Source organism: Canis aureus, chromosome 24 (assembly GCF_053574225.1).
Source record: "Canis aureus isolate CA01 chromosome 24, VMU_Caureus_v.1.0, whole genome shotgun sequence".
NCBI lineage: Eukaryota > Metazoa > Chordata > Mammalia > Carnivora > Canidae > Canis > Canis aureus.
The window spans coordinates 51,066,557-51,089,838 of record NC_135634.1 but is presented as its reverse complement, the minus strand read 5'-3'; the positions used below and the strand labels follow the sequence as shown (position 1 = coordinate 51,089,838).

The following is a 23,282-nucleotide window of genomic DNA, read 5'->3' as shown; positions in this document are numbered from 1 at the left end:
GGAGCCCTGCCCTGCGCCCTGGGGCGGCGAGGTCCGCGTGCACCCCGGGCCCCCATCCCGGCCGGGAGGATGGGGTCAGGGTGGGGGAGCCCTGCCCTGCGCCCTGGGGCAGCGAGGTCCGCGTGCACCCCGGGCCCCCATCCCGGCCTGGAGGATGGGGTCGGGGTCGGGGAGCCCTGCCCTGCGCCCTGGGGCAGCGAGGTCCGCGTGCACCCCGGGCCCCCATCCCGGCCTGGAGGATGGGGTCGGGGTCGGGGAGCCCTGCCCTGCGCCCTGGGGCAGCGAGGTCCGCGTGCACCCCGGGCCCCCATCCCGGCCGGGAGGATGGGGTCAGGGTGGGGGAGCCCTGCCCTGCGCCCTGGGGCGGCGAGGTCCGCGTGCACCCCGGGCCCCCATCCCGGCCGGGAGGATGGGGTCAGGGTGGGGGAGCCCTGCCCTGCGCCCTGGGGCAGCGAGGTCCGCGTGCACCCCGGGCCCCCATCCCGGCCTGGAGGATGGGGTCGGGGTCGGGGAGCCCTGCCCTGCGCCCTGGGGCAGCGAGGTCCGCGTGCACCCCGGGCCCCCATCCCGGCCGGGAGGATGGGGTCAGGGTGGGGGAGCCCTGCCCTGCGCCCTGGGGCAGCGAGGTCCGCGTGCACCCCGGGCCCCCATCCCGGCCTGGAGGATGGGGTCGGGGTCGGGGAGCCCTGCCCTGCGCCCTGGGGCGGCGAGGTCCGCGTGCACCCCGGGCCCCCGTCCCGGCCGGGAGGATGGGGTCGGGGTCGGGGAGCCCTGCCCTGCGCCCTGGGGCGGCGAGGTCCGCGTGCACCCCGGGCCCCCATCCCGGCCGGGAGGATGGGGTCAGGGTGGGGGAGCCCTGCCCTGCGCCCTGGGGCGGCGAGGTCCGCGTGCACCCCGGGCCCCCATCCCGGCCGGGAGGATGGGGTCGGGGAGCCCTGCCCTGCGCCCTGGGGCGGCGAAGTCCGCGTGCACCCCGGGCCCCCATCCCGGCCTGGAGGATGGGGTCGGGGTGGGGGAGCCCTGCCCTGCGCCCTGGGGCGGCGAGGTCCGCGTGCACCCCGGGCCCCCGTCCCGGCCGGGAGGATGGGGTCAGGGTGGGGGAGCCCTGCCCTGCGCCCTGGGGCGGCGAGGTCCGCGTGCACCCCGGGCCCCCATCCCGGCCGGGAGGATGGGGTCGGGGAGCCCTGCCCTGCGCCCTGGGGCGGATGTTCAGCTGCGCACCGGCAGCCCAGGGGACGCAGGGGGGCGGCCTCGGCTCCGCGCCCCGCACCCCCGAACCCCTGCAGACGCGCTCTCGGTCGCAGCCCCGCGGCCGGGTCGGGCGGCGGGACCCGCTCTGGGCGCATGCGCCGCCCCGCCCCCCGCGGCAGCTCCCGGCAGGCGCCGCGGGCACCCCGTCCGTGACGTCACGCGGCGCGCCGGCCGCGGAAGAGGCCCCCGTCGCGCCCGCGTCCCCTCGGGTCCTTGAGCCGGTGCCGAGCGCGGAGCCATGGCGTCGAGGCTGCTGAGAGCGCTCCCTGCGTCCGCGGCGGCCGCCCTCCGCGCGGTGAGGCGGGAGCGGGCGGCGGGGTGCTGCTGGGCCGTCCTCCCGGCGCCGGCCTGGTGGTGGGAGAGGCCGGGGGGCGACCCGGGGGGCGGGCGAGCCGGAGGACACGGGCCGGGGGCGGCCGCAGGGGACGCTGGGAAACCGGCTGCTGTTTGTGTTTATTGTAACCGGGTCGCGCGGGTGCCTCTGCCTGCAGGTGCCTCGCCGCGCGTCGGGATCGGACCGCGGAGGGCCCTGCCTGACCTCCCAGCTGAGCGTGCCGGCCGGAGGGTTCGCAAGAGGACGGCGCAGTGGCCTTTAAAAAAAAAAAAAAGCCTTTATTTATTGCTGAGAGAGAGAGAGGCAGAGACCCAGGCAGAGGGGGAAGCAGGCTCCATGCAGGGAGCCCGATGCGGGACTCGATCCCGGGTCTCCAGGGTCACGCCCTGGGCCAAAGGCTGATGCTCAACCGCTGAGCCTCCCAGGGGTCCCTAGTGCAGTCTTTTTTTTTTTTTTTTTAAACATTATTTATTTATTAATGAGAGACACAGAGGGAGAAGGAGGCTCCCTGCGGGGACCCGGACATGGGACTCGATCCCGGGACTCCGGGTCCCGCCCTGGGCCCAAGGCAGAGGCTCAACCGCGGAGCCCACCCCCCCCATCCCCGGGCGTCCCCAGTGCAGTAGTCTTACTAGAAAGCCACCTACATGTTTTCAGGACACGACTCAGTCAGCCAAAGAGAAGAAACCTAGGAATAGCGGTCACCTTTATAACTGCAGTGTCCTGCGAATGGCTAGTGGAAGTGAGGGGCCCAGAATCGAGGAGGTGCGCGGGGCTGCAGGTGCCAGCATTAGGCCTCCCCGCCCCCCCCCCCACCGTCGTCACAGCGTGCTCACTTGCTGCTGGTACCCTCTGCAGGGGGTGTGGGTGAGCTTCAGCCAGTCCCGAGAAAACAGGAGTAGGATGGAGAAGGTAGACGGCCCTGTTACCCGGGTAATTGAAGGAATTGGGAATGTGTCACGAAAGGTCAGCTGTCCCGTGTGGTTCTGGAGAGCAGTAAGACACGACCGAGAGCGCGGAATCATGGAGAATTGTGCCATGACTGTGAAAAAGCACTCTGTAACGATTTCAGTCGGTAGTTGGCTGTGGCCTGGTCAGACGTTCCCGGGCACCTGCTGCGAGCCCCGTGTGTGCCGCGGTCAAGCTGTGGGCACGGATGGAGAGCGTTTGCACCGGGCTCCTGGGTAGCCAGGGGCAGAGAGCTTAGTTTCCAGGGTGCAAGGTGCAGCGTGACCGGCACCCCCTTACCTCCTCTGCTGCTCCCCAGTCCACTTGGCATGAGCTACACTGGCCTTGCTGATGTTGCAGTGCTCTTGCCTCCACTCTCCCTGAAAGACCCTCTTGCAGATGTCCAGCTGGCCAGTCCCCTTGGCGCCTTCACATCTTTGTCCACCCGTCACCCTGTCCCCCAGAATAGCATACCTGGCCCATACGCTGTGCTGCCCTCCCCAGCACTTATTTCATATGCAGTGGACAACACAGGTTTGAACTGCGCAGGTCCACTTATTTGCTGATTTAAAAAAAAAAAAAAGTACAGTATTGTAGTTTCTCTTCTTTATGAGTTTCTTAAAGTCATAAAGTTTCCTCCAGCTTTATTGTAAGAAAACAGTGTACGGTATGTATAACATACAAAATACACGTTAATCGATTTTTTATATTATCAGCAAGGCCTCCAGCCCACAGGAGGCTATTAGTAGTTAACTTCTCGGGGACTCAAAAGTTATACGTGGATTTTTAACTGCACAGGGGAGGGGAGGGCAGCATCCCAGCTCCTGCATTGTTCAAGGCTCAACTGTAACAACTTTTTTTATTTTGTTGTCCCGTTGAATCCATTGGCTCGTTTCCATATCCACATTGTCTAGAGAAAGTGCTTTGCATTGTGTAGGCTCCTGATAAATACTTGTTGAATGAATAAATAAGTGAGTGAACGTTTCTTTATATGGTTTTTGGCTAGTTTTAATACTTTCAAAATAAGCTACGCATTCCAGGGATCCCTGAGTGGCGCAGCGGTTTGGCGCCTGCCTTTGGCCCAGGGCGCGATCCTGGAGACCCAGGATCGAATCCCACGTCGGGCTCCCGGTGCATGGAGCCTGCTTCTCCCTCTGCCTGTGTCTCTGCCTCTCTCTATGTGACTATCATAAATAAATAAAAGTTAAAAAAAAAAAAAGCTACGCATTCCTATTTTTCCATATTCTATCGATATTCCTTATTGATCCGTATAACCTTTATATACACTAGGGATTTTCTTAGCTGTTTGCCTTTTGATTGTGTCTCTTTATGTCGTGTGTTTTGTTATGTGTGTTGGTGGGGGTAGGTCATTTGGCCTTTCGAGCAGAGAATAGGTTAGGTATGTTGGAGACAGGAGATGAAGCAGGCATTGCATCATAGATGAGAGACGTGAAGATGTCTGCACAGTCGTGGCGGGGATAGGGAGGAGACAGTTTGCTCCAGAGTTAAGGTCAGTAGGATTTTGTGAATGATACGGTTGAAGGAAGGAGTAGGATATCCAAGGTGATTCCCATGTGTGCTCGGTTTTGGTTGGTGGATGGCAGATAGGGAGCTTGGGGGGAGAGCAGATTCGGGGGGGTTAGGGTATGGATGTTCAATTTCAGTTCTAAGCCTGTTAGCTTTCAGATATTTTCAGGTCCTCTAGATGGAGCTGTTTAAAAGCAGGTAACCATCGAGTCTGGAGCTCAGGATGAAGTCTGGACTAGAAAAATGCTCTGTTCCTCTTCTCTCTAACTTCCATTTCCTTCCTCTCTGTCTTCCATCCATCCATCCATCCATCCTTTATAGAACACGGTATGCATATTCTATTCCAGACCATGAGGATTTAGCTGTAAACAAAGCGGATAGTCTCTGTCCTTATGAACTTACAGTAGGGGTGGAGCAGGGAGACCAGTAGTTAAGTAAGTAGGTAATAAAAATGTAGGTATTGGCATTTTTATCACCAGGGGTCTTCTCGGCCCTTTTCCCTAATGGCTGCTGGTGCCTGCAGTAACCAGAATGCTCACGTGGTGCTGTTGTGTTTTTCAGGGAGGAATCCATACAAGTGCACAGTGTAAGCTACAGTATGGCCCTTTGGCATACATACTCGGCGAAAGAACAACCAAAAAGTTCACGGAACGCAGCAAAGTGATAACTGTAGATGGCAATATATGTTCTGGAAAAAGCAAGGTTGCGAAAGAAATAGCAGAGAAATTAGGTACGGACTTCTGTCTCGTGGAGTACCTTCCTCCCAGGTGCACAACTGCTTCTCTGAGTTTGGTATTACTGTAGCATTGACTAGGTACAATTGGGCCCAAGGTAGGCATTTTACATTTTTAAAATACATTAAACTGTGTTTTTAATGATTGCATTTAATGAAAAATTTAAAAATTCGTACTGGTCGTCAATTTGAATTGGAGGTTTTTCTTGATGATGTCAGCAGAGCACGTTCACATGAGTGGTCTTATTTGAGCTTTGTGACAGTCCTCAGAAGTAGAGCCCCGCTTACTGCTGTCACTCACACGTGGGTACACTCCATAAGAAGCTGCTGTCACACGGCGGCTGATTCGTACAAAGCCAGGATTTGAACCCTGTGTCCTGACTCCTGGTGAAGGTGTTTGTCCATCATCCTTTTCTGTAGTAGTTGGCTGGTGCCCACTTGTACATGGGGGGCTCCCACAGTCCCAGGCCCTTTCCTTTTGGGGAGGAACTTCCATGGGAGCATTGACCCCTGGCAGCACAGCCCTCTCGCTGATGTGCTTCTGTTGCACACGTGTTCTAGATAACGTCTTCAGTGTCTCGTGTAAACATGGGTGTGAGGGTGGCTCAGCCTCAGAGATGTGTCTAGATGGGGCTTTGTTCCTGGAGTCCGTGTTGCCCGCGAGGGCAGATGAGGCACTCGTGTCGCGTTTCTTCTTTCAGGCTTGAGGCACTTCCCTGAAGCAGGGATACATTACGCCGACAGCACTACAGGAGACGGCAGGCCGTTGGACGTGGAGTTCAGTGGCAGCTGCAGCATGGAGAAGTTCTACGACGACCCGAGGAGTAACGACGGCAACAGCTACCGCCTGCAGTCCTGGCTGTATGCCAACCGCCTCCTGCAGTACGCGGACGCCTTGGAGCACTTGCTGAGCACAGGTGCAGTACCCGTGACCTGGTAGCTGTGGGGCGTGCTCAGCACTCGAACCCTGTTCTGGAGTCGAGCCATTTTAGATTGCCACGAAGTAGAGCTTTTCTTTGAGAGTATTTGATGAGGCAAGTCCTGTCTTCTTAAGAAGATCATAAATTCCCTGAGATCCACATTATTCCTGCTTTGGAATAAAATTCACTTAGTGTTATTTCATTTCTGTACTGGAGTGAGGTTCATGGATTATATGGAATTTCCATGCCGCTGCTCTAGGCTCCTAGGTGGGATGTATCCACAGATGCAGGAAAGAGAGAGCCTATAAATGTGATGAAGGGGAGTCACACGTGCAGTGGAGCCAAGCCGTGAGTCACGCAGAGATGTGACACACAAAGTAGGCTTGTGTCTGAGGGCCCAGGGTGGGCTGGGATTCACCTTTTCCACCCCTGGGTAGCAGCTAAACCTGGAGAAAGTGCAGAGGCCGGGGGGGGATTGGCGGGGTGAGTAGAGCACACAGAGCCCCATGGGCCCATACAGTGGAAGGAGGTGTACTTCTGGAAGTCTTTGGAAGCCGGCAAGAAATGGACAAGGGCCATATATTGGGTTAGGCACTGTTTGGGAGACGGGGAGCAGGGGTCAGGACATAAAGTTAGTGCAGAGAAGGGTCCAGTCCAGAAGGGACTGCATCATCCCGGGTACCAGCAGTGTGGGGTTGAACATGGCTCCTACCCCAGAATGTGCTGGTGTAGCAGACACTGCTGTCCTGGGCCAAAGCTCGTGAGAGAAGGAGATGCAGATTGTATGAGCCGCGTGTCCGCCCCTTACGGCAGTGGTGGTCACTACAAGTCAGCTGTCAGTTACCTGGTGAGCTCATTTACAGACCGCTTAGCTGCCACCCAGAGGGTCGTGGTGTGAGAGCAAGAAGGTATTTTGACAAGGGCCCCAGGTGGCTGAGGAACTGGTTCACAAACCTGCATTTGGGAACCACTGCCTCGTGTTCTAGCAGGCTCCGCTGTGCGGTACATGTCCCGGCGGGGCTGCACATACACAGCACCTGCTCCGGGGAGCCTCTGCAAATGTACGGTACATGCTCTGGTGGGCTTCACCATATGGTACATGCTCCGGTGGGGCTGCACGTATATGGTATATGGTACATGCTCCAGCGGGGCTCCGCGTATATGGACATGCTCTAGCCAATCTCCACATATATGGTACATGCTCCAGTGGGGCTCCGCGTATATGGACATGCTCTGGCAGGCTCCACATTTATGGACCTGCTCCAGCTGGCTACGTGTATATGGTACATGCTCTAGCCAGTCTCCACATATATGGTACATGCTCCAGCGGGGCTGCACGTATATGGTACGTGTTCCAGCGGGGTTCCACGTATGTGTACGTGTTCCAGCGGTGTTCCACTATGCAGTAATGCTCCAGGGGGCTCCACATATATGGTACATGCTCTGGCAGTCTCCAAGGATGCAGTATATGCCATGAGATGCAGGATTCACTCTTCAGTTAAACGGTTATAGAGGAGTCAGGTTATTGTCTTGTTTTTCCAAAATTTTCCTAGTGATACTTTTCCTCAGATGAAGGTAATCATGATTTTCGTTAGTGCTGCTCCTGAGAAGAAATGTGGTGTCCCTTGTGATACCTGTACCAGGACCCGGCTCACAGCAACTGCGTGGTGGCTCAGAATACATACTGCTACTGGGCTTACTTCAGATTCTTTTAGAAGCATATTTCAGCCCTATGTTAGGATTTTCTATTAAAGTCAAAAAGGAGCATTTTAAATGAAAACTTACTCATTTATTCTTGTTATATTAATCATTGAACACTGTGTGAGTGCCTGCTGTGTGCCAGGTGCCAGGTGCGTTCTAGAAGCCAGGGTGTAGGAAGCGAAGCCTGCAGCCTCCTGGAGCTTACACTGTGGTGGGGAGATAAAGAGTAAACGTGAGATGCTCAGAAGGGGTTTGCAGTGGGGCTGGGGCTGTGCTTCCAGGTGGGAAGGTCGGGGAGGCCTCAGTGCTGGCACAGCAGGGCTGAGTGCAGGGATCCTGGGGGGCAGGAGCCAGGAGGGACCGTGCTCAGGGCGGCTGTGGTCACAGGAGGACACTGTCACATAAGTGCACGAGTGGGCTGGGAATGAATGAGACAGAGAAGTTTGGCCTGAGCAAGATGCTTTTCCTCTGGGGGAGAGAGGAAGCCATGGGAGGCTTGAGCGCAGTTTTGAGAGTGCCCATCTGTGTCTGGGAGAGTGGCTGGGAGCAAGGGCAGAGACAGGCCCTAGTTGGTGCTGAGGCTGGGACCTTGCCAGCAGTGAGGAGGTCTTCCTTGGGGGGAGGTGGCTGTGGGAGCCATGTAGAACGGTCGGGTTCAAGATGTGGTTAGGAGAAAGTTGGTGGTTCACTTGGTTCACTGAGACTTGGGCATGGAGCATGGGGGGAGAGTCATGCATGCTGCTGGGGACTGGCCAAGCAGTCAGACGGGGGCGGGATTGGGGTGGGTAGCTGGGGTGGGAAAGCTGTGGTTTCAGACAGAAATACTTCCCTCTTAACTGGGTAGCTGGCAGGAGAGGACAGTGTTACATCACCAAGACCAGGGGTGTTCTACTAGTTTTTGGAAATGTTTAGTATGCGAATGGTGTTATCAATAACTTGACTTTCTAAAATGAAGTTACTTGTTCCCACTGGCTTGATTTTTACCTGATTTCTGATTTTTATTTCCCTGTTTTTATACAGGACAAGGTGTCGTATTGGAACGCTCCATCTTCAGTGATTTTGTTTTCTTGGAGGCGATGTACAACCAGCAATTCATCCGAAAGCAGTGTGAGTCGGGGCTGCAATCAGGCCTTCTTGGGTGTGTTGTGTTGCTTTGTAAAGGTTCTATAGATTCCCCTTGCACTTAGGGTGCCCTCTGTGCATCTATTAAACATAGGACTAGATGCCATTACTTGTTACATTAACATAGGAAAAAAGAGGGTTCCCTCCACCCTCTTTTCCTCCTAAGTTCATATCTCCTGGTGAAAGCAGAGGTTCCACCTAACCTTTCCCAAAACCATATCCTCCGTCCCCATCTCTCTTCAACCTTGCAAAATACCTAAGCCCACTTCCTCTGATCTGGTTTAGTTTCGCTGAACTGACCAATTTCTAGTGTGTGATTTTGTGTGTCGTTCGGAGGTCTGTTTTCCTTGTGCCGGCACCTGCATGACAGCATGATCATCGTCTTCTCTTTCTGTCTGATATGGTGCTGTCCTGATGCTTCTAGGGACAGCCACAGCATGTGGGGGGAGTTGAAAGTGCGACAGGTGGCACATGGACGAGGATAAGGACTGGTCAAAGGGGGCCTGACGGAGGAGTCACAGAGACAGGTCAGGGAGGGGCCGGGAGGACATTTCACCTGAGAGCTCGGCCGGCTGGAGCTGGCGGGTGGCTCACCCTGGAGGGCAGAGTACCAGGGGCTGGTTCGTGAACGGGCAGCGGAGCAAGCCAGGAGACCATGAGGGATCCTCTGCTTACACGTTCTGCTGTTAGGGTGGTGCCTGGGCTCGCAGAGAGCGCCGCCAGAGCCCTGGCTTCTGGCCCGGACACCGGCCCTCTCTGGGCATTCGGAGCAGCAGTAGGGGTTTCTGGGGCAGGCAGACACAGCAATGTCAGTGCCCGTTCCTCCAGGGTGCTGTGGGCACACACAGGAGAGCTCTAACTGCCTGGGAGACCTGGGGCTGCCCTTGACAGCATCCCTGAGAAGTGGGCCCGGGCAGGCTGGCAGCAGGGTGCCGAGGAGCTAGGTGAGGCACGGCCGGAGGAGCCTGTGGTGTTGAGGCGGGGAGGGCCCGTGCTGGCAGGGACGGCGCAGGACAGGCCTGCGTCCCGGCGAGGATGGTTGGCTTCTTCCTAAAAGTACCGAGGAGCCGCTGAAGGTGTTGGGTGTGGAAGGATGTGGTCGTGTTGAGTTCATTCGTCTGAGGGGAAATCAAAGGAAAGGAGGCCTGAGGGGGGGAAGTCAGCGTGGGATGGCGTGTCTTACTTAGGATGACGGCCACACTAGGTACTCAGCTTTGCAGGGGGAGATGGGGGAGTCACACAGATTCACCACGCTTGCTCCCCTGCAAAGAGGGTGGGAAGCGGCAGCGGGCCGGGATGGAGGTGTCACTCACAGGCGTGCCGAGTTCCAGATCCCCGTGAGATGGTCCGGTGCACGTTCTGGCTGGTGGTCATGTTTCACAGACATGGCTTGGGGGGCTCGGCAGACAGGAAAGCCCCACCTGAGACCTACACACGGTGGCCGGGGTCCTTGGGCCTTCTGGGATTCTGGGCAGGGAAGCCTGCTGCAGAATTGAAGCTGAATCAGGTCAGTGAAGGTGGCCCCGGCACAGTGGTCGCACGAGTGTGCAGGATCTCCTGGGACAGCAGCTGAGAGGTGCCCTTGGGGAGGCCATGACGTCAGCCAGAGTCCTTTCCGTGTGGGGCTGGGGGAGAACAATGACTTGAGACTGGCTGGCGCAGCACGAGGTGGAAGATGGCCTTAGAAGTGGGAAGCTCCCAGGAGCATGGAGAAGGAGGCAGAAGAATGCGCGTCTTGCCTGAGGGTGGGCGAGGCTGGCCTGGTTCCGGGCTGACCAGGTAGGAAGCCAGTATCAGGCTGAGTGTTTTCTGCCCGACAGGAGGACAGTACCCCCAGGTGAGCCTCGGGCACTCGCTGTCCCCTCCCCACCGTGCATCGCAGAGCCTTGCCGACCTTTGGGTCTGTCCCGAATTGCCGCTAGAGCCACAGTTGCCAGCCGTGGTCACCTGAATGTTTCCTTTAGAGCAGAATTGTCTTTCTGTGGCTCCTTGTGTGATTCCCGGAGTTTGTTGCTTCTGGAAGTTTCCACCCTGTGGAAATCTGCAGACTGGCTCTGGTTCCGTCGCTGTACGCGGAGGCCATCCGGGGGCAGAGTGCTCCTCGGAACAGCATGGATGTGCTTAGTGTCACAAGTTACGGGGCTGTGGTCTGTGGCCTGTTCTGCCCAGTGCTAACTCGAGGACAGTTCTCTCTCTGCCTTAATTGCTCTTTTATTTCTTATTAGTAAATCTGCTTCACTAGGTAGTTCTGTGCAGTTGATTAAATTTACTGAAGTACGTTGGAACCAGGAAAATATAGTTTCACGTTGTTGAGTTCTTTGGAAAATAAAGTGCATAACAAACGTCTGTACTCCTGGAGAATATGAGACTGTTCTCTCCTGCTGTACACAGCAGGGGTGCATGATGCGTTCCAGCCACGGGCTGCCAGGGCGGACGCTCGTGCCCTCCCCTTGCCTAGGAAGTAGACGTAGGTGCTGCATTGTGGTCGGATGCCCTTAGAATATGACCTTTCGAATGTTCCTAAGGCCTGTGTTTAAGTCTCATCGTTCCACCCTGGATGTGACGTGCTGTCTCTGGGCCCCCTGCTTGGGGTCTGATGGGGCCGAGCGGCACTGGGGTGCGGGGCTGTGGGAGTGGCGCGCCCTGGCACCCGCAGCAGGTCACGGGTCACGTGTGTGCGGCCAGTGCCGACAGTGGTGCATTCCGGATTCAGATTGACATGTGGAATTGCCTAGACCTTTGCGCTTTTATTCAAAAGGGCGCGTGTTGTGGACGCATGTGGTGGCCTGTACGTGACGGATGTGCCTGTCTTGTGTGTCCAGGTGTGGACCACTACAACGAGGTGAAGAAGGTCACCATCTGTGAATACCTGCCTCCTCACGTGGTGATCTACATCGACGTGCCTGTTCCAGAGATCCAGAGTCGGATTCAGAAGAAAGGAGATGTAATTCAGCTTTTCAGTTGAAGACCACGCTCTTTTCACGTGTCCTCGTTATTTTGACGTAGATCGGCACTTACTGGTGACGTTCCCGGCAGTTCGCTGTCGGGCACCGCCGGCCTTCACGGGGATGGGCGGCACGCAGTGGGGCCCCCGAGAGCGGGCCCTGGTCAGCCCTGCTCTCTAGCAGTGCTCTGCAGCCCCCAGCGCCAGCCCACTGTCATGCCCTGCCCCCTGTCCCCCGAGCCACCCTGTGAGGATGGGTCAGTGTCCTGGGAGGCCAGCTCTGCCCTGCACCTTTCTGTTCTCTAGTGGGGTTTCCACGCCCTATTTTTCTCCTGCAGATTGTGACTTCTAATATCCTTAGTTCTTCCCTCCTGCCTAACCCAGATTGAGCCCCTCTCTCTTCCGTGCATGGAGACTCTCGAACAGCCGGGCAGCTGTCTCCACACGGGTGGCGTTGGGTGAGCCTGGATCAGGGCGCCGAAGCTGCGGTTGGAGCAGCTCACTGGCTCTGCGGGCACGATGCAGGAGACGGGTCACGAAGACCGTCACTGCCCCTCGGGCGGGTTCTTGTTTGGAAATACCAGTCCCGTCCTCCCCCCAAAAAAAGAAAATACCACTCCCACTTAGAGTGGTTCTTCCTGGGGCAGAATATGGGTTTCTCCCTGATGCTGGGATGAAGTGTATAGTCGCGTGTGGGAGAGGTCAGCAGCAAACAGGGAGACGAGGAACGTGTCAGGCGAGGTCAGTGCCCCGGGGGATCACGAGATGGGAGATAATGTGGCTTGCTCAGCTGTAGGAGGTTTTAGACTGAAACTTGCCTCTCAGAATAGGAGTTTTCAGCTTCTGAATTTGGCTTAGCACACGTCAGGCGATAAGGGAGGCGAGCAGTGGAGAAAGTGGGAGAGGTAGTTGGGGTGTGAGGGGGGAAGGCAGTGTGTGAGGGTAGGGGGAGAGGTGGGCCAGTGCCCCTGTCGTCAGTGGTCTGCTGCCAGGCTCTGTATGTGTGCACATGTGCTGTATGTGTGCCACAGTGTATACTCTGCTGTCTGTGTGTATACGTTCGTACACGTATTCTCTGTACCGTATGCTCTTTGCTGTATGTGTACACGTGTGCGCTGTATGTACTGTATATCATGTGCTCCATGCTGTGCATATATGTGCACGTGCTGTGCGTGTGTGCTATGTACCGAATACCATATGTTCCATGCTATATGTGTGTGTATGTGCGTGTGTGCTGTATGTGTGCCGTACGTATATACTCCTGTATGTGTGTATACATACATACGTGTATTCTCTGTGTACATATGCTTTGTGTGTGTGCGTGTGCGTGTTGTGCATGTACCGTATACCATATGCTCCGAGCTGTGTATGTGTACACATATGTGCTGTGTGTACTATATACCATATGCTCCGCGCTGTGTGTATATGTGCATGTATGCTGTGTGTGTGCTGTGTGCGTACCACATACCATATGTTCTGTGCTGTATGTGTGTACATGTGCGTGTGTGTGCTGTGCATGTGTGCTCTGTATACCATATGCTCTGAGCTCTGTGTGTGTATATATTTGCACACATGTGCTCTGTGTGTACCATATACCACATGCTCCATGCTGTATGTGTGCATGCGTGCACACATGTGCTCCGTGCTGTATGTGTATATACATGTGTGTGCTCCATGATGTATGTGTGTATACATGTGCACATGTGCTCCGTGCCGTGTGTATACGTGCACACGTGTGCTCCATGCCATGTGTACTGTAAAAGGGGGCTCTTCTGATCCCATTCTAAGCACGTGTCTTAAAGCCCGTGAGAGGTCATGCTGTGGGATCCCCTGGGTAGATGTGGGCTTCACTGTGGGAGAATGAGGATGATCCTGACCAGTGCCGAGGCCCATTCTCTGTCGTCTCTGCAACTACCACGACTTATTCCAAGACAACCGTGTCTGTTGCTTGTTTTCCCCTCGTATAGATGCCCAAGTGAAAACAAAAGTCTAAACGTGTCACTTGTTTTCTTCTGTTTAGCCCCATGAAATGAAGGTCACGTCCGCCTACCTGCAGGACATCGAGAATGCCTATAAGAAGACCTTCCTGCCTGAGATGAGGTGAGCCAAGCGCGTGCTTGGTTTCTGTGACCGGAACATCTGTACAGACGGCCCCCTCTGCCCAGCAGCCCGGGAGTCCGCTCTCATGACTGCAGTGCACGTCTGTGCTGTTTTAACCTGACGTGTATGAGCGAGAATAACACACATTTCAGCTTGACTGGTGGGGGTTTTCAGTTTGCATATTTTGTCCAGACCTCTGTTGTATTTCCAGCATCATTTGAAGCTGGGAGTAAACCCGTGCTGTATCTCACAGTGGTGAAGCTCTCTGATGGTGTTGGCATCGGAGAACTCTATATTTTGACCTGAGGTGGCAGCTGAACATTCCTGCTTACCTGGAAGGCTTGCTCGATTCCGCGTGGAGAATCCATAAAAGACAAGCAATCCCTGAAGATACTTCTAAAAATTATTCTTAGAGGTTGTTTGGATACAGTGAGATCCCACAGATTCTCCTGTTTGTTTCCCTCCTCCTGCTGTCATTGTTCCTTTACTGAAAGCACAAAGGGAAACGTTGTGCGCTCTGCTCGTCATCCTGTGGTCCGTGGGCTGCCCGCATGTGAGGGAGGTAGCGGCCACTGTCGCTCGAGTCCCGCTAGAAGGTCTCTACCAGCTTTTCTTAAGTTCTTTTAAACCAAAGCCTCTTGATACCTAAAATTTTCATTCCATAGTTTAAGATTTCAACATATGAAATTGTGAATAAAAACAAAGTACATTGTAGTAATTTTGGAAGAAAAGTTTGATTTGTAAGTTGAAAACCAAGTTTTTTTACGCGTAAGCATTGATGCTTACATTACTGCCTCTCTCTTGTGATAAGCTGTTACCTGGCAGCAGTACGGGCAGGACGCTGCAGGCCCATCTTCCTGGTGTACTGCTTTAAGACCAGAGGTGCAGGAAAAGTCAGTTTTTTAAAATCTGTGCTAAGGGGAATGTCTAGAGATACATGAAAAAGCAGAAGAAACAGCTTTCATTGACCCTCGTGTGGGTTCCAAAAACTCTTGGATATCTTCTGACTACAAAAACATCAACTGAAAAATTCTCAAATAGAATTTCTAGCTAATAATGCCCAAGTTCAACTTGCCAGTCAGGGTGAGGTTTTCCTTTACTTTGCGGGTATTTTCAAGAACTCCTCAAGGGCTTCCTGGTCACAGAGTGTGTTTAGCAGCCGTCCTGAGCGTCCCTTGCATCATTTGGTTGCCAAGACTTGACTTGCAGTGGGAGTTCACCCTGCAGCCTCACGTGCTGTGTGCCCCGGCTCCCGTACGCCTCTCCGAGGCCCAGAGTGGTGCTGGTGTCCATCGTGCTGGCCGGCTGGCCCAGCCTAGCATGTTTGGCGATGCTGATCCCTGCGTGGAGTGGAGCAAAGCAGTGTTCAGATCCTTACAAGTCAGGGCAGGCGATGTGTGCTTTGTGTTTCTTCGGGTGTGGACCTCATGGATCACGCACAGAGTTTGGACATCATTGCTTGGCAGTGCCTGACATGACAGTTCCTGTGGGTGGAACGGCCACTGTGCGCTCAGCGCACCCATCCTGGTTCAGCGTACTGAGCCTGATGAGTTTCAGCACAGTGTCGCAAATGCTCTTAGCCTGGGAGGTGATATCCAGTCCTTCCCCACGGTCCTGGCCTCAGGCCCTGATCATATAGGCCAGGGTGTCTCCTGCATCCCTGAGAGGCCCCCGCTCGGCGTTCAGAGCCCTTGTTGGCAGGCAGTGCCGAGGATGTGCAGTGCTCTTTGGAGCTTTGTGTTCTTGTGAGTTCACGTGGGGCCTCACGGCCTGTGCTGAGTCCTGGTAGTACAGTGCCTCCTGCTCGGATGAGAAGCAGAGGCTCACACTTTGGGGGAGAGAGCTCCCCTCCTTCCTTCCCAGGATGTTTGGATGTTTCTCAGGTCCAGGCGTTCATGCCACCATGAGTCAGGAGGTTTAGACTTACAGAGAAAACAGACCTCTGTTTTGAATAAGAGAAGTGCTTTTAGCTTGAATGTTAGTATTTGAAGTAGAGCGGATTTACTGGACACGATTGGTGGCCACTGTCTGGGAGGCTCTGGATGCCTGTCTGCTCCTGAGCTGGCCTCACCTGTGTGAGCTCTTTCATGACCGGGACACATGGCAATGCATCATTGTCTTTTTACATGACGTTTGTGAGCACGTGAAGAACGGTGAGGCTTTAGCCGAAGTCAGCATTGGTGAGATTTTAGGAGGCAGAGTGAGCTACCAGAGGAATTTTCTGGTATTTTCTGGCCATGTCAACATTGACGCTTAAAATTGTCGGAGAACGTGTTTTTATCCTCATTACCTGATTCTGAATGTGTTGTAAGTAAGTTTGAGCGATAGCTCGGTTTAGCAGACATCGGTGCATCACTCATGAAGACGTTTACTTTGCTCTGTCTGTAAATGTCGCCATCAGCACCGCGGTTCCCAGAGACCTGGTGGTTCCTGGGACAGGTGGGTCTGGGGCGTCAGTCGGTTTTGAGTTGCTCCTTAGGCCTTGCCGATGTCCCCAAATCTGAGACCCTTGTTGGCCACCCTCTTTGTTCCGGCCTCCTTCACAAACCAGTAGGAGCGAGAGGCGAGCGCGACCCAACAGGAGGATTTGCTTTGTCCTGTGTCCTCTGTCGGTTTGTTACTGGGACATTTGGCATGGGATGCTGCTCATTATAAGCACTCAGAAAATAAAAGTTCATTGAATTGAGTCACACGGAAGATGGAAACATTAGGCTTTGAAATTGGCTCTGTAGGTTTGCAGTCGATGGTCTGGAATCTCAAATTCTGTCAGCAGAAGCCCCATCTTTGTCCCCTTGTCCACCCCATGCAGCGCCTGGTGGGGGCTTCGGAAATGTGCCGATCGCTGTGCTGGAGGTACCTATCACTGCTTTCCTGACCTGTGACTGCTATGCCAGGGAGCCACATCGATTCTGGGCGTCTCCGTTGCTGTGTGATAGACAATAACGTTTCCATGCCAGCTGCCCTCCCTGGATTGTCAAGGAGTGTCCCCAACCTGTGCCCTCTGCACACTTGGTTTAATCCTGACGTGTGTGGCTTTAGAGGGAGATCACCTTTGTGCCTTTCTCCTCATAGTGACGGTGGGAGGCCGCAGGCCCTTGAGGAGCAAATACACTGAGTTCCCTAATGATGGGTAGCTTTTACTCCAGCTGGAAGGCGGGTGCAGTGAGCGCACGTTTCCGGCCTTATGGATCCATCGTCATTCTGCTTATGGTTTCTGACCATTTTCACGTATCTTTACTGATGCAGAGTTGCAGTGACTCCGCTGCAGTGAGAAACGGTTACCTAGTCGGATGGCTTCCTTTGAATGTAGGATATAGGCTTATCTATAATCACGGCTCCTCAGAAGTTTGGGCTTAGTAGGAGTTGGTGGTAATGATGCTAATACAGGTACTTCAGCGGTACCGAGTTCATTAACCTGGGGGCTGGCTGCAAGGTGGTTCCCGGCTGCTGAAGCTGGATACCATTGCAGAGGGCAGATGGGGAGTTGAGGTTGAGCCCAGCTTGTGAAGCCTTGGACTCTATAGACTGATGCCCATCAGTAGGGAGGTGCTGTGGTAAGGACACCTAAAAGAGGGAGCGTCCTTGTTTATGCCATGCAGATGGTCTGTGGGACGTCTGTCCATGACATTACGCTGTCCCCTCTGCGGGAAGGGGGTCAGACATTTCTGCAGTGATGGGCTTTCCAGTGGGACTCCGGTCTGGGCAGCCTTGCCGGCCTCTCTTGTCGGGGTTGTGGCCTGGGATCGCCCACTGGCTGGTCTGGAGGTGGTGGCAGAGGCAGCCTGCTTCATTTGTTGGGTGCAGACTTAGCAATCTGTTGGCTTCCAGTCCTCTCCCGGGGGGGCAGTCTACCATCCGAATGGTGGTACACACGTGGTGGGGGAAATGGGCAGGCATGCTGGAAATGGCAGCCTGCTGCCCCCTTCTTTTTGGGACCTACCTGTGATTCTTCAGTGTCCAGACTAAGGGCCAAGGACTGAGGAAACTGAGCTGCTGCCTTTCTGCTGCAGAGTTGGGTTGAAACAGGTCATCGTGACACAGTTGGTTTGTCTCCTGGATTCCAGCAGCTCAAGTCACCCGCGGTGGTCCTCCAGCCCCCCTTGACTGCTTTCTGTGCCCCGTGTCCCCCTTGGCCGCTGGTCTCCTGCTCACCACGTTTCTGCTGCTGGCAGGTGCTCCTCAGCCATTCTGGCCACACGAGCCAGCATGTGTCCAGCACATTGTTCTAGCCTAAGAATGCAGTCTTAGTGTTTATAGGGGTAGACTTTAACGTCATGTGTTAAAGCTTGCAAAATTTACATTACGTTAAGCTTGCAAAATTTACATTAAATTCTCGTGTTTTCTTACAGTGAGAAATGTGAGGTTTTACAGTATAGTGCAAGGGAAGCTCAAGATGCAGAAAAGGTAAGAAGTTGGTGGGAGAGTTTATAGTTCTTAAATTTAATTTGTATATAAGGTTCTTGTAAATCGTATGACCGGTTCTGCTCCTACAGGTCTTAGAAATGTTTGTATTTCATAAGCTAAAAGAGGTACTAAGCCAACCTGTTGCACTCCCATCATGAGATTTTCATTTTCGTTTAAATAATTCAGTTTCTAAGATCCTAAAATTGTAGAAGATACATTATTAAGTGCATTTGTAAAATTCAAGTCAATCTCAGTGCAATTTTCAGGAGAACTTAATGAATAACAGCCAAAAAATTTGAAAAAGAAAGGAACATTTGCCTTTCCCAGTACAGAAACATAGTCCAAAATCATGGTAATGAAAGCGCTGTGATGTTAACACAGGAATTAATAAATAGCTTAATGGAGTGGATCAGAGAGTGGGAAACAGGTGCATGTGTCAGCACACGTGTGTGCAAGTGTGTGTTTGTCTTGACTTTGGTAAAGGCAGTGCTTTGAAGGATAATAACGAAGTAGAAGAAAATTATTTCTTAAATGTCATTGGGGCAATGGATCATCCATTAGACAAAAAAAAGGTCCCATTTTTATATATATTAATCATGAATTACTAAAATGCAAAACAAAAGGTATAAAAATTCTAGAAGAAAATAACTGGTTTTATGATCTGGGGTCGAGGCCTATGTGGTGGTATGAGCAGGACTGAAGAGGTGACTGCTGCGGTGCACACCTGCGGCGGTCAGCTCCCGGCGCGGAAGGGGTGAATGTTGCGAGGAAGGTCTTCTCCACAGAGTAGCGCCCTCGCTTAGGTCCATGTCCCGGTGCGGCCTTGGGACAGCACTGAGGACCGCACCCGGCCTGTTGTGCTTGGATGACACTATTCCACATGCTTTTGTTGCTGTGACCTGAACGTGTGTGTGTTTACACTATTTTACACCTGGACAGACTGTTCAGATGCCATGCGTCTGAGTAGAGGAACACGTTCCCTCTCTAAGACCACGCTGTGTTTTGAGTTCATAACTGAATGTATCAAATGCTTGAAACCTAAGAGAGGATCCTGAGTTTGGCATGTTTGGGGGCAGCCCCTCTGGGAGGACTGCAGGGTGCGGGGTGGGGGTGTGGAAACAGGTTATTAGATCTCTCTAGGAAGTGCATCAATTTTCTTGTTGTTCTGTTGCCTTCAGTGGCTAGGTCTTATGTTCTAGAATGAAGTCCCTGGGCAGGAATTGAGCAGTTAGTCACTGACACTGGCGCCCCCCTTCTTGATTCTTCTTTTGTCCTGTGCTGCTTCTCCCAGCCTCACGTGTAGTTTCTGCACCACTCGTGTGTTAACTGGGCCACACTGGGGGTCACCTGGGCCAGGCTCTCACACTGGGGGTCATTGCCACCCCCCAACCCCAGGGTCACCTGGGACCTGGCACCCATACCGGGGGTCACCTGAGCTGGGTTCCCATGCTGAGGATCAGTGCCACCCCCCAACCCCGGTGTCACCGGGGGCCCAGCACCCACAGGGGGTGAGCGCTCTGTCCCATTTCTCACTGAAGCCCATCTGTCTAATTTTTCTTTTTGATTTCTGCAGTGATTCTTCCTCCTATATATTTGTGGCTTACGATGTGTTAAAATGCTGTCTCATTTAAATTTCCGAAGTGGGACTCTGCATTAAAACTGGAATTGTCTCTGTCTTAGGTAATAGAGGATATCGAATATCTCAAGTATGACAAAGGGCCATGGCTCGATCAGGACGACCGGACTTTTCACCATCTGCGGATGCTGTAAGTTCCGTGCTGTTGGGAGCCGCGCAGATGGGACGAGGGGCTGGGTTTTTGAGCACAGGCCCTGGCCTGCTGTAGAAACTTACAGAAGTTTGAAGGATTTCTTTTTCAAGTTAGATGTTAACAGTGCCACCAATAATGGGGTGTATCTCCTGTTCCCTTCAGTCTCTTGCATTCTGTGGTCTGACAACTAATTAATGGATTGCCAATATTAATTCAACAGGTAAGTTTGTGTCCACCACACACCAAGCAATGTTCCAGATTTAGAGTCCAATATAACTTCCACTTTCCTCTTCTCTGGGCACTTTGTCCTCCAGCCTCCAGGCCCAGGGTGGTGGGGAGAGGGCTCTAAATCTTGCTGCTGGTTAGCTGGTCGGACAGCACCCCGCCTCTCGCAAGCACACAACGAAGTGCTCTCTCCAGCTAGTGCCTGACATCCTCCCAGGGACATTCGCTGTTCTGTTCGGCCAGCTGTGTCAAGACGGTGAATGTCACGTGCTTGGAGCCATCGTCACACTTCCCATGCCATGAAACGCATCCCTTGGTCAGGGCCACACTATGCTGATGACCGTGTGTATGAGTGCCCTCGGGCTGCCATGACTAGTAGCCACACACCGGGGGCACTAAAAACAATGGGAGTTTATTCTCCTGGCTCTGGAGTCCAGAAGCCCAAAATGAAGGTGTTGGCAGGGCCATCCTGCTCTTCAGGTTCTAGGAAGAGTCCTTCCTGCCTCTTCCAGCTTCCTGTGGCTGCTGGTGATCCTCCCTCCGCGTTCCTCGGCGCGTGGCTAGGTCACTCCCACTCTGCCTCTGTCCTCACATGGCCTTCTCCCCTGTATGACTGTCTCTGTCTACATTCCTCTCATCCTATAAATTCAGTAGTCACAGGATTAGGACTCAGGCCAGTCCCCTGTGATCACATTTTAACTTCTCTCTGCAAAGGCCCTGTTTCCAAATAAGATCACGGTCACAGGTTCCAAGTGCACATGAACTTTGGGGGGACACTACTCAACCCAGTACACCATGTGTTTTGAGGTCCCTGAACCCAACCCCACACTTGAGAAGTCACAGGAAGGACTCGGAAATCACAACGTTAGCTTTGCTCATGGCGCAGGGGATCAGCAAGGATTCATAGCTGGTCCATGAGGAGAAGGACACGGCAAATGTGGAGCAGTCCACGCGCGGACCACGATGCTCCCTCCCTCCATGAGGGACATGCCAAATGAGCTGCTTCGTTCACGAGAAAAGCAGTGCTGAACACATGGGCATGGGCGGTATTTCTGCCCACGGGGCCCATCAGATGCTCGGCACCCAGAGTTTCTATTGAGTGCTAGTCATGCTGGCACCTTCTGCCTTAGCAGCTATGCACGTTCCTGACCCCCATGAATCCCACTGTACCCTGGTGCCTGGTGTGCAGTGCCCCCGCCTTAGGGCAGTGTTTAGTAGATACCAGCCCAGGGGGACCGCGGTCTCAGGCCTGCTCTATTTAGGACAGTGGAAAGGCCTTCTGTGTGCACGTGAGCTGGGCTTCTGGCAGAAATGTCTCGGGCAGGAAGGCGAATCTAGACCCAGGAAATGTAAGCATCCTGTGAGGGTCTGTGTCTGCCCCTCCATGAAGGGTGGGACCCATGGTACTGACTTCCCCCTTTGTCTCCAAAGATAAGCTGTGCTGGAGGCTCAGCATTGGCCTCTGCCCTTGCCATGCTGGGCACACAGTGGCCGGGCCACATCCGTTTTGAGGAGCACCAGTCTGGGTGTCGAGCCCATGGATGATCTCTGGCAGAGCTGGGCCCCAAGTGCCACCTTCCTCTGCACTGGATATTTTGCTAGCTCACAGCTTTTCTTTTGATAACTACTGCACTTATTTTTCTGTACTCGATGCACCCTAATGTCAGCATATATAGAAGCCATATCCTGTGCTTGAGATGGGATAATTTCTCATGTTGAACCTATTGCTTTAGTTTTTAAAAGTAAGACCTAAAATTTTACTTATTTTTAGCAGTTTTTGATTTATGCTGGAGATGGAAGAAATAGGATATTTCATGGGAAGGATCCTATGGTTGTAGGGAGGGGTTTGATGCAGAAAGGGAAGGAGGGTTCCTGGGGGAAGGCTGTGAGTGGCCTCTGAAGGTGTGGCCTCGTGCTCCGTGGCCGTCCATGCTTCTGACGGGGTGGAGGAGGGGTGTGACCAGGGCCTGGGTGACAGGGATATACCTTAGGCGTGTGGGACTTCTCTGATGGCTGCCTCTGTCTTCATGGTGATGGAAAGTGGGTCATCATCCACGAGGGGCAGTGGGGGTGGGGAAGGGCATATTGGAGGTTTGAGGAGGCCATATTGGAGGAGGACAGGTACGAAATGTCTGGGCCTTGGCGTGGGGAGGGCCGGCCTGGAAGTGTGCTGTGGATAGCAGGGCAGGGCAGTGGGCCTGATGTCCAGTGGAGGGAGCACCCTTTCCCGCCCTCTGCTGCCCCAGTGCCCTCAGGCAGTGGGCAGAGCTGTGCATTTGAAGAGCATCAGCGGGTAGGAGAGGGCAGGAGAGCGGAGAACCATACAAAAGCGAATGAGTGTGATGGTGAGAGATTGAATGTGGGTGAGGCTAGGTGGAGAACACAGAAAAGGTGGTTGAGCTCAGTGCATGAGAGGTGGGAGTCACACCCACTCACACAGGTCCAGGATCAGGTCCGGTCACCTGTGGTTCCAGCACATTGCACGTGGTCTTGCTCCCCGTTGGGAGTAAAAGCAGGGTGAACTGGGTGCGGTCGTATGAACACACTGTACAGCCCTCTGTGTGTTGGAGAACTGTTCTCCGGAAAACGCACACCAGTCTGCGAGCTTGACCATCCTCTGGACGTCATAGACTGTGTAGTGCAAACAAAAAGCTAATGGAAATTTTGTGATTTTGACACAAAAGATAAGTGTTTGCTTTACTTTGCATTCTATGAACATGAACTTCAGTTTATATTTTTTTGCCTATTTTTCATTTGTGAATTTTGTATTTATATTTATTGACCTTTTTTAGGGATCCCTGGGTGGCGCAGCGGTTTGGCGCCTGCCTTTGGCCCAGGGAGCGATCCTGGAGACCCGGGATCGAATCCCACGTCGGGCTCCCGGTGCATGGAGCCTGCTTCTCCCTCTACCTGTGTCTCTGCCTCTCTCTCTCTCTCTCTCTCTCTCTCTCTCTCTCTGTGACTATCATAAATAAAAAAAAATAAAAAAAAAAAGATATATTTATTGACCTTTTTTAAAAACCAGCTTTTTGTTTTATTGGATTTCTCTATTTTTCTGTTTTCAGTCTACCTGATTTCTGCTCTAGTTCTTATTTTACTAACCTGCTTTCTTTAGGCTTCATTCATTCAACAAGGAAGGAAGCCTTGTTCTCTAGGGTAGAGGCCTTGATGCTCAATTTCAGGTCCTCATGCGTGCACCCAGTGCTGTCGGCCACCCTCCAGTCTAGTCCCAATTGTGATCTGAGTACAAGCAGCGTGTGATTTCTGCTCATTTGCACTGGTGCAGGGGCTTTACGTGGCTGGG

General features: G+C 53.7%; 1 protein-coding gene across 2 annotated transcripts in view; it reads left to right on the top strand.

Annotated features, from left to right (window-relative positions):
- The first annotated feature begins 1,396 nt into the window (after nt 1-1,396).
- Nucleotides 1,397-23,282, top strand: part of NDUFA10 (NADH:ubiquinone oxidoreductase subunit A10) — a 48,242-nt gene continuing 26,356 nt past the window's right edge. For both annotated transcript variants that reach the window (XM_077869471.1, XM_077869469.1), the window contains exons 1-8: nt 1,397-1,546; nt 4,622-4,790; nt 5,495-5,710; nt 8,435-8,521; nt 11,359-11,480; nt 13,501-13,580; nt 17,930-17,984; nt 19,665-19,750. In XM_077869471.1, coding sequence (XP_077725597.1) covers nt 1,490-1,546; nt 4,622-4,790; nt 5,495-5,710; nt 8,435-8,521; nt 11,359-11,480; nt 13,501-13,580; nt 17,930-17,984; nt 19,665-19,750 — 872 coding nt within the window. In that variant the 5' untranslated portion in view covers nt 1,397-1,489. The remainder of the gene's footprint in view (nt 1,547-4,621; nt 4,791-5,494; nt 5,711-8,434; nt 8,522-11,358; nt 11,481-13,500; nt 13,581-17,929; nt 17,985-19,664; nt 19,751-23,282) is intronic.